This window comes from Lissotriton vulgaris, chromosome 3_2 (assembly GCF_964263255.1).
Source record: "Lissotriton vulgaris chromosome 3_2, aLisVul1.2, whole genome shotgun sequence".
NCBI lineage: Eukaryota > Metazoa > Chordata > Amphibia > Caudata > Salamandridae > Lissotriton > Lissotriton vulgaris.
Window position 1 is genome coordinate 104,664,843 of NC_141690.1, and position 17,585 is coordinate 104,682,427.

The 17,585-nt window shown below is 46.0% G+C and overlaps 1 protein-coding gene across 1 annotated transcript in view; it reads right to left on the minus strand.

Moving 5' to 3' along the window:
* The window catches only part of LAP3 (leucine aminopeptidase 3), a 332,922-nt gene that overhangs the window by 91,307 nt on the left and 224,030 nt on the right, over positions 1 to 17,585 (minus strand). The window contains exon 8 of the mRNA XM_086964054.1: positions 2,892 to 3,016. Within this exon, the coding sequence (XP_086820180.1) occupies positions 2,892 to 3,016 (125 nt within the window). The remainder of the gene's footprint in view (positions 1 to 2,891; positions 3,017 to 17,585) is intronic.

Below are 17,585 nucleotides of genomic sequence, written 5' to 3' on the forward strand. Positions count from 1 at the left end.
GAGTGGGCTGAGGGGCGGATTGTTAGAAAGTAATCCTTTTGGGCCTGTTCACCCCCATTTATTTTGCTGACTGGTAGTGAACGACTGACTGTGCCCTGGGTTCTGCTAACGAGGCCCAGTGCCTTGTTTAAACACACACATGTTATAGAGTACACTAGGTATTAGGGTACAGTAACCATTGGCATGACAGACTCTGTACGCTCCTAGTAGATAATAGGGCAAGGGGATTTAATCTATCTAGAAGAGTGCACTGCTGATTGGCTGGACGCAATTTTAAAAGCAGCCTTGTGTTACCGGACTGCTTTTAAAAGTAAATTCACTGCAAAGTACATTTTGGTGCTATGGGCTCTGTAAAGTGATAACCTACACTGTTTTTACATATTCGGTATCTACAAGGTCTCCCCTAGGTGTTCCGGGAAGGGGGGAATGTGTTGGGGCGGGGGTGGGTCGTGTATCTATAAGCTGGGTCCTTATGAAAGATGGTTTATAAACCCTGGTGAGGGAAAACTGCCCATGTTATTTTCCCCAGGGTAGTAAATTCCCTCCAAACTCTACGTTCGTGCTGTGAGCTTGTGAAGTATTAATCTACATGATTCTTACATATTAGACGCCCCCAAGGTCTTCCCTAGGTGTTCCAGGGGTAGGGTTCTCATAACATAAGCAGGGTCCTTATAAATGGTGTTTTATAAATCCTGCTGATGGAGAAATTGTACATGTCATTGTTCCTCTTGTAGATACCCAGCCCCATAGGGTAACAGTGCAATGTTTCGTGATTGCATTATTATTGCTAGGAATGGAGTCAAAATCTCAAAGACTGACTAGAATGATACTGATGAATCCTACAATTTGCCTTGTTGAATTTATAATAACGTACAGAAAAGAGGTTATAAGACTTTCTGTTCGGTGAGCCAAACTCCAGCCTCTAGCACTAGGTCAGCTCTAACAGGATTAGCCAGGCTGCCTTGATTAGGTGGCCTGGACGAGCAGAGGTTGTCTGATGGGGAGAGCTCTGCAGTGACACAGGAATGCCGAGCAGGGGGATGGGCCAAACAGTAGAAGCTTTAGCAAACAAGACAGGCAAGTATGTCAGCCAGGCCAAACCCCTCTTACTGCCAGATGGGAGGCTTAAGGAAGGAATTCGCAGATGAGAGTAAGGGGAGTTCATGAAATTGGCCAACATTCTGAGTTAGGTTTAGACAGGTCTTACTCCTCTGCGGAGATTTTATCCATATTGGATTATTATCCAGATTGGAGAATAGTGCTTTCTCAAGATTATGCCACAGTTTGGAGGAAGTGATCATGTGCCCGAGAGGCCCCCTGCGTCCCATTGGTCAGTGGTGCCCCCTGCTTGATGCCCAGAAGCGGAGAATAAATATGTAAGAGCTGCACAGCCTCTATGTTCTGCTGCCTGAAACTACAGGGAAAAGAAGGGCCGCCCTATTAGAATCTGAATTTGCACTCAAAGGTCGGCACTCTGGACGACTACATCTGCAGCACAATTTGATACTACAGCCTTGAGGACTGTGCCTTGCTCCAAGAAGGATTAAGGAATGGACATCCAGCAGCTACAGGTTAACAGAGCTCACCTGTATCATCTCCACCAAGGGTCCCCCTACTGGAGTGGGTCTAGTGGGCTTTTAAGGATTTGGTCAAGTGCATTGTGGGGATTGTACTCCAGACCTTCCAGAGGCCATTCAGGAGATTCCAGACCTTTGGATTTGCTTTTATGACACTTTGAACCTACAAGGAGACCTTCCGGAAGCACCTACTGAAGTTTGGGGAAAAGCTCCATAAGGTGACCGACCCGACCCCGAGAGTCGAGCTGGCCACCTTCAACCCTGACCTGGCCAGGATTTCAGGTTCATACTGCTGAAAGCTCTGGACTTCCAGGATATGACCAGGGCATCACAGAAAGCCAAGCTGGTGAACCGTCTGAATCCAACCAGCTGTGGAGGGTCAAGTGCCGTCAGAAGAAAAAGCTCCAGAAACGTGTCAAAGTGTGAAGGTAAAATTTTGAATGCGACCTCCCGCTTAGCGTATCCGACCTGGACTACAGCATGGTCGGCCTGAAACTTTGACTTTGTCCCGGTCAAGTGCAATCAGATGTCCCAGAGTGGCCCTACATGTTTTTAAGTACTATAAAGTGGTTAATCTCTAAAAAATCACAGCTCTGTTTCCTTACATTAGAATTTAGTTGTTTTAGTGTCATTTTAAAGATAAAAATGTTTCCTATTGTTATAAAGTAGTGTGTGATTTTTATTGTGTGTTGTGTCTCCCTTATTTACGGTATTGCTGTTTTTAAATACTTCACATACCTGTCTCCTAAATTAAGCCTTATTGCTCAGTGTCAGCTACCCAGGATTGAGCAAGGGGCTAATTTATAGAGACACTTTTTAGGATTGAGCACTGTGTCGGTGGCCTTCTTACTGATGGTCAGTGCACACTTACCACCTTCAATAAACCATTTTCCAACAAGTACATACCAGCAAGCAGATACCGCCACTATTTATTCAAATTACACAGCACATCGAAAAACCATCAAAAACACAACAGTCTGTGTCACAGTTGGTGTGTAATCCAGATTACCACAAAGTATCTGTCCTCATTCTATTAGTGCTGCTATTTCTAAGGCATCTCTTAGCCTAGACTGCTGGGTCACATTATCAGATACAGGACCAGAACTAGATCATTTACATCACACAATAAAAATAGAAGAATCCAAAAGCTCACGCAGTGAAATGGCACTGCCTATGTCCTGACTGCAACATCAAACATGCTGCCGACTGCATGACCGCCTGAAGAAGGCAGACCATACTCAGTGTTCCAACCGAGGACACATCAGAGAGAAAAGAGCATGTCATAGGGCTTGATTCAATACCACTCATACTCACCAATAATATTAAGTGGTAGCTGAAGTGCTGCTGCTGTGACAATCGCAGAACAGATAGTAGCTGCCCCTCCCATATCCGCTCTCATGGCGTCCATCCCTGAAGAAGGCTTCAATGAAATTCCGCCACTGAGAACACAGGACAACAATGGGGTGGTTTCAAGTAATTTCATTTGGAAGACCATTAACATTCTTAATGATTTCATTATTAGAGCTACAGCGAAATACCACTTTCAGTGTATAGAAAGGCTTTTTGCTTAAAAAAGGATAAATAACACCAGTTATTATGTATTATCTGCAATGAATCAAAAGAAATCACGAGGCTAACATATTACAACTACTAAAATAGGTGGGACTAATAGTAATAAAACTGAGGATACTATTCTATTATTAATTAAAAAATATTTTATACCTCTTTATATTTAAACCAATTCTCAAGTTAAAATTGTGCCATTAGGAAAATACTGTGAATACTTAATGAAACTTTATGCAGTGAAACTGGACCATGTAGGTTGTAAAAACAGGAAGGCCCATTACAAATCGAAAGGAGGGAGCAGCAAACCAATGTTAATCAATGGGGCTATTAAAATGTACGATTATTCAGCCAACACAGCTCCTGAGACCAAGTACAAAGATTCAAAGAGCTCACAAACTCAGGCCGGTCCTCAGACCAAAAGGCTTCTCACTGGACAACATGTATTTCACCGCCTTCTCACCTTCTTTCTTCTCTGAAGCGGTCTACTCACAGAATCACTTCTACTCACATATGCCATCTCAGGACTGCTCCTCTCATTCACTCTCACATATACAAAGAACACGTTTCCCTGTTTTTCCATCCAGAAACGTATCCTTCTAAAAGGGAAACACAGCAAAGCTGTGGTATCCCTGGAAATCTTAACCTTTCCAATTACTCCTTTCATAGGAATTATCAGCCCATATCCAACGATGGCCTATGAAGAGCTCACATGCACCATGTAGAACCTACCCAGGCTGCAATGGCCGTGCCCTGTTATAACAAAGGCATATTCCTGGACACCAGTGAAAGTGTTAAGAAAACCTAAATTCCCTAATACAAAGCAAACAGAAAAGAAAAATCAATTTCAACTCCTATAACGTTACTTAAGCCCCGATTACGAGTGGGCTGAAATTTTCCAACCCCTGCGCAAGCAAGTTTCACAAGGGTTGGTTGAAATTCAGAGTTGTGTGGCATTAAATGTACTCCGCAATTACAGGGTGGGGTAAAGTCTGAACCCTTGAATTTCAGCAGGTCGAACCAATCGGAATTTAATATGGCAAAAAGACAACACTATGAGGCCTCTTCATGAGGCAATGTGCGTTGCTCTTGCACCACACAACGTGCTGCAAGAGCGACGCAAACCTTAGGACAGATATTTGAAGCCAGGCAAAGCCACTTTGCATGGCTCCAAAAATCTGGAGTAATGCCATGCCGTGTAAATTGCTGCGTTGCGTTACTCTGCCCTGGGAAGGCGTAGCGTGGGTGTTCCCATGCAACTCCAATAGATTTTGATGCTTCCCCAGGTTTACAATAACTTGTAAACCTGGCAATGCGCCAACATCTTACACGTTCCCAGGGGAGGCGTAACGAGGACAAATATTTCTATTTCTCCTTGTTTTTTCCTCTTTCTAGGTTTGCTGAATTCTGCAGCATTCACAGAAAGAGGATTATGCCTCCTACGATTGTTTTTGTGCAGGAAGGTGTCCCTTCATGCATAAAAATAATCCTGTATGCAACGTAGGCATACTTGCACCATAGTGCCAGGCGGCGTGCATTGGCGCTAGGCTGTCGAAAGGACGTAAAGGAAAGAACAGGAATGCTCTGTATTGCCTTAAATATGATGCACTCCTGCCCTTTCCCTGTCACACAGTGCAGCACAGCAAGGTGACTTGCAGCGCTGAACTGCATGACATTCCCATAATTCAACCCCTATATTTACAGTGACGTGGATTTTGGCGCTGCATTGTCAGAGGGGGCACCCATGCTAAAAGTGTGAACAGCAGAGAGAGGATTAGAAAGCTTTACTGGTGGCCTGATGCAGGTTGGGTGCTGCAGGTACTACCCTCCTCTTTCCTTCATGAGGCTTTTGCCCTGAAGGGAGCACAGGTTCTGAGAGCTGCTGAAGTTGCCGCCAATGGCCCCTGCTGCGGTCACCGTCTCAATCTCAGCACCGGCGGGGCATGCCGGTGCCCCTCCAGGTGGAGAGCTCTGCACGTGGCTGCCTCTCCCCATGTCGGTGGCTTCTATCTAGGGTCCTGTCACTGCCTCCGGGGCAGATGTACCACTCCGCTCACACAATGTTACCGATGCAAGATGGCGAAGGCCATATGAACACGGTAAATCATTGCATCCTCCACGATTACCATTCATGCTTTGAAACGGAACCATTCCCTCCACCAATGACGTTGCTCTAATTTGTGGAAAAATAAAACTCCAAATTACATGATTGATATTTCTATAAACTAATGGCTACCGAGCATGGGGTGATATCAACCAATGGACGAAGGGGCTGATCTATTTCCCTTTTTAAATAGATTTGACCTGCGAATGAGAGTTAACATCTGCCTGTAACCAAGACATAACAAGCAATGGCAAAACAAACATCTGGCTAGCATTTTCACTAAGATACAATTGGCTTTGCCAATGCTGCTTGCTTGTGCTGCCCTTAATGGTGCAGTTGGTACATATAATGAGGGGGTTGAGGGAGGGCAGCAGGTTTTGGCATCCATCAGAGGGAAGTACTAATGTAACTCCAGATTATAACCCCAGCCCCATGAGCACCAAGAGATCTGTATATATACCTGCGCTCCAATATACGAAACATGTTTATTTATACAAGCAATATATGACAGCCAAACACAGAGCCAAAAACAGCGAAAAGATACATGTTGAGCAATCAAACAAAAACAAATAAAAAATACTGCAAGCTCCCACTGAGCCACTGACCTAGAGGCAATGGCGAGACTGTACTGATGCAGTGCTGCTTCAAGCAGAGCCAGATGCTGTGTTTGACTTATGTTTACACCCACAAGGATCAAGATGCCATAATGGGGTATTTATGGGACATTTAGTCCCGTTTCTAAAGTTGAGTGCACTTATTTGTTGTAGTGAAAAATGCATGGCTAGGCCCATATTAGGAACAGTACCACCACTAAGAAACATCTCCTTTGAAAAGCGTTGCCGGACGACAAGGGTTTCTTTTAATAAGGGTTCCTTCCGAGAGAACAGTAAACGCAGCTGAGGTATTGAATAATAAAGGAATAGGACCGGACTTGGTGCCCCTCATTTATTATGTGATATCACACCAACCAGTGCTCTTCCTTCAAATGAATACTTTTATCAGCTCCACAAGCCCTTACATTTGTAATCCTAGTAGTAGTTGAGGTAGCAGCCTAAAAGTCCAGGCTGCAGCCGGATAAGAAGCACCTTCCTTGCCAGTTATGAGCTCACCATCTTTACTCAAGGGCTCCTGTCTCTTCATTGACCCCTGGGCTCTGGCCATTTTCATCAATAAGAAGTCACACAGGGAAAGTTTAAGCAGAAGAGAGGAAGGAGTATTTGACAGATACCAGGTGCATTTCCTGTGTGCAGAAATGTACTCTGTGCTAATCACTAAAAGGGCCAGAAAGCGGCTTAGGGAAGTTTGAGCGAGACTGCAGTGGCGGCTCTTCCGCTAAGGCGGAGGACTGACTGTCACCACACTGAACAAAAGGAAAAATAAAATGATAACTATTGTTATCATCAATTTATTTTTCCTATATACTTAAATGGCTCTCGGGCTGGCCCGGCGGAGTAGGGAGATGAGTGTCCCCCGAAGTGTGCAGAACTGCATGTCCCCCACCAGGCTGCATTACACAGCCTGGGGAGGAACATTAAACCTTCCTAGATCCCGTCTGAGTGTCTATCCACGGCGCTCAGACCAATCAAAATGCTGCATTGCAACTTTGTGATTGGCTATGGGGAGGCTGGGAGGGTGGGTGCTTCCTGCTGCTGGCCAGGAGTGCAGGTAGATGTCGGAGGGACGGAGGACGGCGGCCATTTCCGGTAGGTGTTTTTTTTGTTTGTTTTCTTTTTTTGTCCCACCAACCACCAGGGTCCTGTAGCAGCTGCTACTGGAGAGTAGTGCTCAGCGGCCTGCTCCTGCAGTGGTCTGTACATGATGCGCTTGGGGTTCCACTTCTGTGGACGTGATAGATAGCTGCAAATCTGCAGGAAACTCTACACAAAACAACTGATAGGAACTAACTATAATGTGGAGGCGGCACTGCATCTGTAACAAATGTCGTACATGATCAGGTCAGAGGAGGAAAACATGCTGCCATCTCTATTAGGCAGCAGCAGGTCTAACTGAAGGCTCTATCTATTGCAGTAGTTTGTGACAGGAGGAGACCAGGATAAATCGAATGTGAAGGCCATTATAGAACAGTGCTGTTAACAAACGGCTGCATCTACAGACCAAAGACACTGGTCTTTTAAGTGCAAGCCAAGGAGTTGCTAGCCCGGATGTGGAGCGGACAAGTGGTATTGCCTTATGTACAACAGCTATTGTGCCATGATGTTGACGCATCCTTCTAACTGCGAGAGACTTTGATCTAGTCACCAACTGAAAAAACGTAAACATCAACAAAATGCCACCGGCTGGTTTAACAAGTGATAGACAACCAGGCAAATTAGTTGTATATTGTGCTGACATGGAATCAGGTAGCAGCTAAAGAGATCTATAGCCAGAAATGGGGTGCAAAAAACCTGTATAGATCCCCGGACCAACCCACTTCAGCCATTGGCTGCCTTCACTTTGAGTGACTGCATTTTGTCCTTGCAAATGCATATGTTTACCAAAACACACTTCTTTAACCCCTTCGATGCGTGTGACAAGGTCAACTCGTCATGGGCGTTACGTGCGCTGTGCATGGGACGAGTTGACCTTGTCACGTAACGCGGGATTTTCAAAATCTCAGCGCTCAGCAGGAAAACCGCTAGCGCGCATGCGGTTAAGAACAGAATTTTTTAGACACTTGTACTTCCCAGAGGCTGTTAGTCCCTATGTGTAGGATATTCCTATGTAAAGCAATGTAATCATCTATTTCCATAACACTCAAGACATTTATTGTAACCTGCAGTGTGACTCATCTCCATCAACCAGCTTTGGTATATTTTTTAACCTTTAGAAAAATCTGCAGAAGGCATTAGATTAGCAAATGTCTAGGTTAAGCCACACCCTCTCAGCTTTGTGATTCACATTTCAAGTATTTGCACCTGCCTTGAGAGGGACCTCTAGTAACGACTTGGGGCACCGCAATAACTTTGCAGCCCTTCCACTTCTTTCAGATACAATGGTAGTGTAGTTGAATGTTTTTATTGTGTGCAATAAGTCCCGGATGTTAGAACCATCCCAGAATAGTTTTAATTCTCCATTGGGTTGCACATTCTAATTTCTAAAAAGAAAAGAAAAGCTTTATGGTGAAAGTTATTCAATGGCAATCGTGATCGTTCCATCTCCATTGCAGTAGTCTGTAAGGACCTCTGTTGGTAGCATAAAGCAACTGCAGCTTTCCATCTCCATAGCACTCTTCTGTGAGAACCTCTATTGAAAGTATAGTTCAACTTCCACTTTCAATCCCCCTTGTATTCTCGTTTGAAGACAACAGTTTGCAGTACTGTGTAACAAGCTTTCCATCTCCTGTGAGGATATCTGTAGCCTGCTAAGCGAAGGATTTCCTGCACTTGCCTGAAGCTGTGGAAAACTTAAGACTTGGATGGAGGGCAGTGCTGGAAGCATTTTCTCAAGATGTGCACACTCATCTCTTTGTTTTTTAAGGTGTAAAAACAGGCATCGAGAAATCTACTCGCCCACTCGCTACAGCGAGTCAGGTTTTATGAGGGCAAGCTATATTTAGGACCTGTCTGACCTGCTGTCCAGAGAGTGCGAAATCAAAAGCTATAGGGTGTCAGGTTTTTCCTAACAACATTTAAATAGTTAATAAGTCTACTGTGCAAACATTTCAAAGTATATTTCAGTAGTTATGAAAGCACATTTTTCTACTTCTGTGTGATGAAAACAATATTTTAATAGGATGAAAACAGACCAGAACTATTTACTTGGTGATGTGCCGATGATAAATATGTTTTCTGAAACCCAATTTTCACAGATTGTTTATACACTATCTAGTTTTATATGTAAAGCTGCATGTTTGTAGGACAGTTTTTGGCCATTTCAATGGGAAATTTACTGTCTGAAAAATGAAAGCGAGCAACCACATCATGCTTAAAAGTGAGTTTTTAAACGTGAACTGAGAAAACTCCTGCCCCTGTATTGACGACAATACAATTAGTAAACTAAGAAGAATGGCAGTGATCATGTGCACCCTATATGTTGGTTAGATTCTTATTATAAATGGAGCAAACGTTCATTCTATTTAATGAAACATTTTTTTTTTGTACAGCAGAAATGCAAAACTCACATATTTGAAGGCTCACCCATATGGGAGATTGAAGAAAAAGGCAGCTCTGAAAAATAAAATATTTTCCTGGGATCACACAATTTGAGACCAGTTTATGGGTCATGAACATTACAGTTAGGTCTAGTAGATTATTCAAGTTACTTGACCAGTAGACCTACTAACATTTTTATGACTATTTGAGGCCTTAAGTATGGTTTCACATTTACAGAGAATAAATATGGCGTTTGTATTACTCACTCTTCTTAAGTCTATGTATGATGACTGAAAGAAAGCCAAATTTCTTTTCTTTTGATCTGGTACTCTTATTCCTCAATATCGTTATTAATAAAACACTGCAAAACCATAATGAAGGGAAAAGGTTGAACCGGATGAACCATTAACTAATCACCCAGGAAGAACTGTGTCAGGCAGAAAGTGATGCCATCTTCTGAATTTTATGCCCCTTCCTGCGCCATTAACCCGTTAACCGCGGCGGTAATTCCGCCGCGGTGCGGGCGTTTCCGTGCGCGGGCGGGGCCGCGTCAGCAATTGGCCGACAGCAGCACTGGCCGACAGCAACAATTAAAGGGTTAAGCTTTTATAAGAGACTGTTTAGCACAGTTTCAGTTCTCTCTCTCCCCTACATTACAGTTTTATGGTTTTAATGTGAGCCAAAGAGAATTAGGCAGAGAAGAGAAATACAAGAGGAGGGACCTGATTACATTGTAATAGTATTGATTTTAAAAACAAAAAGCTAAAGAGATGACTGTGTCTCTTACATATTTGCTGCTGACACCAGTGTGAACTTCAGCTGAAAATATCAAATTTCATATTCCAAAAGTGCTAGTTCAATCTTACATCAGTCCGAGGGCCATAAATTGAGCTGTGTTAAACTTTCCAATAATATCATCTGTTGTTTACAGTGCTTATATACAGTAATTACTGTAGTACTAACTGCTACTTAAAAACCTGTTTTTGGTGTTCCTAATTAGTCTTGTTTCAGAAGGTTATACCTTTAACCAGCAACTTCTCAATCATACATAGTAAAAGACGCATAAGGGAATGCAAGGCACAATGGAGAAAGGATCATCTTAGAGTGGAGTGTGACCATAACTGTACACATCTTAAAGCATGGTGGAGAATTTGGATGCAAGTTCAAATATGAACGATACTGTGGGGTAGAAAGGAACCCCGATGAATTCCACATTTCGCCGCCATTAACTGTGCCCTAAAATACAATATTAAATTTGGCATTAATATTAATTGAGAAAGTATTCGAGAGATTAGGGGCCAAGAAAACAAAACCACACACCCTCCATACGAGACAGTGTACTGTAGGTACCACCATCAAAAAACGGATTAGAAGATCTAAGCGATCTTAACTTGAAGGAAGGTAGACCTGAATTATGTTCCTCAGATAATCCGGACCTTTGTTATGAAATGACCTAAAAGTAAAGAAACACCATTTAAACAAGCATTGGAAATGCAATTGGGCTCGCATTAGTAAAGTTTGAGCTATTGGTTTTATAAATGAAGTTTTTTTTAAATATGTATTATTTTTTAAAATAGCTAAATTAATAGCTTTGTCATTTACAATGCCAATAGTTATAACTTTCGCAAATGTGACACCTGTAGCATTTGTAATGCAACATGTTTTGTATTTACGTGACTTAAATGTATTGATATTACAAATAACAATGGCTTTTAATTTTTTTAAATAATTAATAATTAAATAATTTATTTAATTTGTAATGGCAATAGCTTAAACTTTTGAAAAAAACATTTGTGAAGATAATGTTCAGTGTTTTTTATTGTGACGAAAATCCAAGAACAGAAGTGTAATATTAACATCTTTTTGTGATTTGTAATAAAGCGTGAAAGCTTGAAAACAGTTTGAAACATTGAAAGAACATATTTGAACCAGTGATGCCGTGGTTGCGCTGAGTGATGCCGTGGTTGCGCTGAGTGATGCTGTGGTTGCGCTGAGTGATGCTGTGGTGGTGCTGAGTGATGCTGTGGTTGAGCTGAGTGATGCTGTGGTTACGCTGAGTGGTGTGTGCATCAGTGGAGCTTAGTGGGTGTATTGGTGGAGCTGTGTGGTGGGTGCATCAGTGGAGCTGTATGGTGGGTGCCTCGGCAGAGCTGTGTGGTGGGTGCATCGGTGGAGCTGTGTGGTGGGTGCTTCGGTGGAGCTGTGTGGTGGGTGCTTCGGTGGAGCTGTGTGGTGGGTGCTTCGGTGGAGCTGTGTGGTGGGTGCATCTGTGGAGCTGTGTGGTGGGTGCCACGGTGGAGCTGTGTGGTGGGTGCCTCGGTGGAGCTGTGTGGTGGGTGCATCGGTGGAGCTGTGTGGTGGGTGCATCTGTGGAGCTGTGTGGTGGGTGCCTCGGTGGAGCTGTGTGGTGGGTGCCTCGGTGGAGCTGTGTGGTGGGTGCCTTGGTGGAGCTGTATGGTGGGTGCCTTGGTGGAGCTGTATGGTGGGTGCCTCGGTGGAGCTGTGTGGTGGGTGCATCGGTGGAGCTGTCTCGGTGGAGCTGTGTGGTGGCTGCATCGGTGGATCTGTGTCGTGGGTGCATCGGTGGAGCTGTGTGGTGGGTGCATCGGTGGAGCTGTGTGGTGGGTGCATCGGTGGAGCTGTGTGGTGGGTGCATCGGTGGAGCTGTGTGGTGGGTGCATCGGTGGAGCTGTGTGGTGGGTGCCTTGGTGGAGCTGTATGGTGGGTGCCTTGGTGGAGCTGTATGGTGGGTGCCTCGGTGGAGTTGTGTGATGGGTGCATCGGTGGAGCTGTCTCGGTGGAGCTGTGTGGTTGGTGCATCGGTGGAGCTGTGTGGTGGGTGCATCGGTGGAGCTGTGTGGTGGGTGCATCGGTGGAGCTGTGTGGTGGGTGTATCGGTGGAGCTGTGTGGTGGGTGTATCGGTGGAGCTGTGTAGCTGGAGCTGTGTGGTGGGTGCATTGGTGGAGCTGTGTGGTGGGTGCATCAGTGGAGCTGTGTGGTGGGTGCATCGGTGTAGCTGTGTTTGTGAAGCTGTGTGGTGGGTGCATCGGGGGAGCTGTGTGGTGGGTGCATCGGTGGAGCTGTGTCGGTGGAGCTGTGTGGTGGTTGCATCGATGGAGCTGTGGAGCTGTGTGGTGGGTGCATTGGTGGAGCTGTGTGGTGGGTGCATCGGTGGAGCTGTGTCGGTGGAGCTGTGTGGTGGGTGCATCGGTGGCGCTGGGTGCATCGGTGGAGCTGTGTGGTGGGTGCATCTGTGGAGCTGGGTGGTGGGTGCATCGGTGGTGGTGGGTGCATTGGTGGAGCTGGGTGGTGGGTGCATCGGTGGAGCTGTGTGGTGGGTGTATCGGTGGAGCTGTGTCGGTGGAGCTGTGTGGTGGGTGCATCGGTGGAGCTGTGTGGTGGGTGCATCGGTGGAGCTGTGTGGTGGGTGTATCGGTGGAGCTGTGTCGGTGGAGCTGTGTGGTGGGTGCATCGGTGGAGCTGGGTGGTGGGTGCATCGGTGGAGCTGGGTGGTGGGTGCATCAGTGGAGCTGTGTGGTGGGTGCATCTGTGGAGCTGTGTGGTGGGTGCATCTGTGGAGCTGGGTGGTGGGTGCATCGGTGGAGCTGTGTGGTGGGTGCATCGGTGGAGCTGTGTGGTGGGTGCATCGGTGGAGCTGGGTGGTGGGTGCATCGGTGGAGCTGGGTGGTGGGTGCATCGGTGGAGCTGTGTGGTGGGTCAATCTGTGGAGCTGTGTGGTGGGTGCATCGGTGGAGCTGTGTGGTGGGTGCATCTGTGGAGCTGTGTGGTGGGTGCATCTGTGGAGCTGGGTGGTGGGTGCATCTGTGGATCTGTGTGGTGGGTGCATCTGTGGAGCTGTGTGGTGGGTGCATTGGGGGAGCTGTGTGGTGGGTGCATCGGTGGAGCTGGGTGGTGGGTGCATCAGTGGAGGTGTGTGGTGGGTGCATCAGTGGAGCTGTGTGGTGGGTGCATCTGTGGAGCTGGGTGGTGGGTGCATCTGTGGAGCTGGGTGGTGGGTGCATCGGTGGAGCTGTGTGGTGGGTGCATCGGTGGAGCTGTGTGGTGGGTGCATCGGTGGAGCTGGGTGGTGGGTGCATCGGTGGAGCTGGGTGGTGGGTGCATCGGTGGAGCTGGGTGGTGGGTGCATCGGTGGAGCTGGGTGGTGGGTGCATCTGTGGAGCTGTGTGGTGGGTGCATCGGTGGAGCTGTGTGGTGGGTGCATCAGTGGAGCTGTGTGGTGGGTGCATCTGTGGAGCTGGGTGGTGGGTGCATCTGTGGAGCTGGGTGGTGGGTGCATCTGTGGAGCTGTGTGGTGGGTGCATCTGTGGAGCTGTGTGGTGGGTGCATCGGGGGAGCTGTGTGGTGGGTGCATCGGTGGAGATGGGTGGTGGGTGCATCGGTGGAGCTGTGTGGTGGGTGCATCTGTGGCGCTGTGTGGTGGGTGCCTCTGTGGAACTGTGTGGTGGGTGCATCTGTGGAGCTGTGTGGTGGGTGCATCAGTGGAGCTGTGTGGTGGGTGCATCTGTGGAGCTGTGTCGGTGGAGCTGTGTAGTGGGTCCATCTGTGGAGCTCTGTGGTGGGGGCATCGGTGGAGCTGTGTGGTGGGTGCATCGGTGGAGCTGTGTGGTGGGTGCATCGGTGGAGCTGTGTGGTGGGTGCATCGGTGGAGCTGTGTGGTGGGTGCATCTGTGGAGCTGTGTGGTGGGTGCATCTGTGGAGCTGTGTGGTGGGTGCATCGGTGGAGTTGTTTGGTGGGTGCATCGGTGGAGCTGTTTGGTGGGTGCATCGGTGGAGCTCTGTGGTGGGTGCATCGGTGGAGCTGTGTGGTGGGTGCATCTGTGGAGCTCTGTGGTGGGTGCATCGGTGGAGCTCTGTGGTGGGGGCATAGGTGGAGCTCTGTGGTGGGTGCATCGGTGAAGCTCTGTGGTGGGGGCATAGGTGGAGCTCTGTGGAGGGTGCATCGGTGGAGCTCTGTGGTGGGTGCATCGGTGGAGCTTTGTGGTGGGTGCATCAGTGGAGCTGTGTGGTGGGTGCATCAGTGGAGCTGTGTCGGTGGAGCTGTGTGGTGGGTGCCTCGGTGGAGCTGTGTGGTGGGTGCATCGGTTGCATCCCACACTCATTGTTTCAAGATAAAAGTATGCAACTTGCCACCATGCTTGAAATGCACGGAGAAAGAAAGCTTACTAGTTAGAAAGTATTAGGCAGAAATAGGGTTCGCAATAGGTCTCGCATTTGTTAAAGTTAGAGCTGTTGGCGTAGACAATGACGATGTTTCTTACTTTTTGTTTTTTTAATGTGGAATAATTATATTTGCATAGCGCCATTTATATTTCCTTCTGTATTTAGCCATATACATTTTTTTACTTTATGTTTTGAAAAAAAATGAAGCTGAAACTTGTTTATTTCCAAATTTATCTAAGCAATCCATGCACAGTCATACTGGGATGTTTGATGGGTTGTGGCACTATAAGTAGCTGTCCGTAACATAATGAAAACTATTCCTAACAAAACATTAGTATTGTAATACAAACACACGTGGATGTCAAAACCTATTTAAGCTTCTTTAGAAAAACACTACGGGCAGATTTACAAGTCCCTTGCGCCACTTTTGCATCACTTTTAACATCGGAAAATTGACACAAAAGTGGCGCAAGGGGCTTATAAATCTGCCCCTACGCCTTTTTTCACCCCCACCCCACATGCCATCCTTCAACTAAAGCATTATGAATAATAAAAAAATACATATTTGACATTGTTTTTCATATTTTAAAATACACATAGCCTAATAATTAACTCTCTGTGCCTATCTGTTAAAATCAGTAAAACAGAAGAGCTTTCATTACTTTGTTGGCGTGACTGAACAGCCTGGTAGACGCAATGCAGAACATATCAAAAGGAATTACGCACACTATTATTGAAACAAGAATTGAACCTTGTTCAGGTAGGCAACATCAAAGCCACGGCTCTATTTTCAAATTAAAAGAATCTTGAGCAATGTACATATCTGTTTCGATAAACATGACTGTAGCTTTGAGAGAGATAAGAATGAAAAAGTCCCGAAAGTGTCTGCATTGCCACGGGTGAACGCATTCCACCTGATAAGCTAAGCAACCCACTGCACAGATTACTCTCAACTTCAGGCGAAAGGCTGCAAATTTTGTAAGGGAGGTCAGTGTGTTAACGCATCATATTCAGACTGTTTGTGAATTGCTGGTGGCTCATATGACATGGAGACTTCTCAGGTGGTTAATGCACCTGCAGCAGAGATCTGAGTACCAGCGGCAGGTTAAAAATAAGAATTCTATTAAGGAAGCACACAAGGTTAATTAGAATGCGGCTGAGACTTGAATTCTGTAGCTCACGGGTTCTACCTAGAACAAGCTAGCTCAGTAGGCAACAGTCAAAGAAATCTGTATGTAGCCTATAGGCCACAGTTTAGAAGTGCAGTGTGATAGCTCAGAAAACTGTTTAGACACATGCATGTCATCTTCAAACCACTTTTTAAAACTAAAAGAGACAGCTGATAGGGTTCACCAACCAGCCACACATATTTTTGCATAAACTGCAGGCTGTACAACAGAATTCTAGGTAGAAGAGGAGGAAGGTTTGCGCACCAGTACCCGAAGGTTAAGGGTTTTACTTTCAGTTATACACCTCATAGGGTTAATGCAGCTTCAGTGGATATCTCTTCGTCATCTACTGGTTAAAAGACTCGTAAGACAACTCAGTGGGTTAATGCACATGTCGTAAAGATCTGCATGTATCCTGCAAGTGACAGCATCCAATCCAATAATGCAAACATGAGCACCATGCCTTTGGCCAACGAAAGCACACACTGAGAGGTGAGAGAGCGTTTGGTTTGTGGCTTGCACAATTTCACTTGTCAGAGATGTATAATACTGGACATCTAAATTTAAAGTAGTAAAGAATGCCTGTGTTGACAATTTAAGATCACTTCTTTGGAGTCAGGATGCACGGATTGATTTTTATGCATGCTATCACTGTGAGCAGATTATGCAGTGATGGAGGCATTTGCAGTGATGGAGGCATTTTTGAGCTGGCATGCACAGACCTGAAAGTCACTGTTGCCCAGAAACTATGAATTGGAAAATCGGTTGCCACTAGGTACTGCGTGTCACGTGTGTGTATAGAAAGCGCCACATCAGCCACTTCCAAGCTCTGCACACACACATGAATTATAACCCAGCGTCTTGGAACTCACCTTCTCAAAGCCTTCTAAAAGACAAAAGAGGTTCATTGAATTTGAGCCGGTGGTCGGCAGATTTCACCCACAGTGCAAAACATATAAACTAAGCCACTGTGTAACAGAGGTGTCTGCCAGGGCACCTTGCTCACTGCCTGCCACCAACTCACGGCACGTTGTTACGTGCTATAGGACACCTCATTATTGCACTTCACATTTTATGCATCGCACTGTCATTTTGTCAACTTATGTTGACAAAAATGCCCTGCTGTCGGCGGTCGAAGTCCATAAAGACCAGTATAACAAGCATTGGAAATGCAATAGGTCTCGCATTAGGAAAGTTTGAGCTATTGGTATTGTAAATGACACTTTTTATTTATGTGTTGGTTTTGATAGTAGCAAAATTAATAGCTTTGTCAGTTACAATGTCAATAGTTTTAACTTTTGAAAATGTGACACCTATAGCATTTGTAATGCAATGTGTGTTGTATTTACGTGACTTAGATGTATTGATATTACAAATAACAATGGCTTTTAATTTTGTAAATAATTAATACTTAAATAAAAGTTATTGTAATTTATAATGGCAATAGCTTAAACGTTTGTAAATAACTTTTGTGAAGATTATGTTCAGTGGATGTGGTGAAGGTGGATGCGGTGGTGGATGCGGTGGTGGTGGTGGTGGTGGATGGGGTGGTGGTTGTGGTGGATGTGGTGGTGGATGTAGTGGTGGTGGGTGTGGAGGATGTGGTGGTGGTGGTGGATGTGGTGGTGGTGGATGCGATGGTGGTGGAAGTGGTAGTGGATGTGGTGGTGGTGGATGCGGTGGTGGTGGTGGATGTGGTGGTGGTGGATGTGGTGGTGGTGGTGGTGGTGGATGTGGCGGTGGTGGATGTGATGGTGGTGGATGTGATGGATGTGGTGGTGGATGTGGCAGTGGATGCCATGGTGGATGTGGTGGTGGATGTGATGGTGGATGTGGTGGTGATGGTGGATGCGGTGGATGTGGTGGTGGTGGATGTGGTGGATGCAGTGGTGGTGGTAG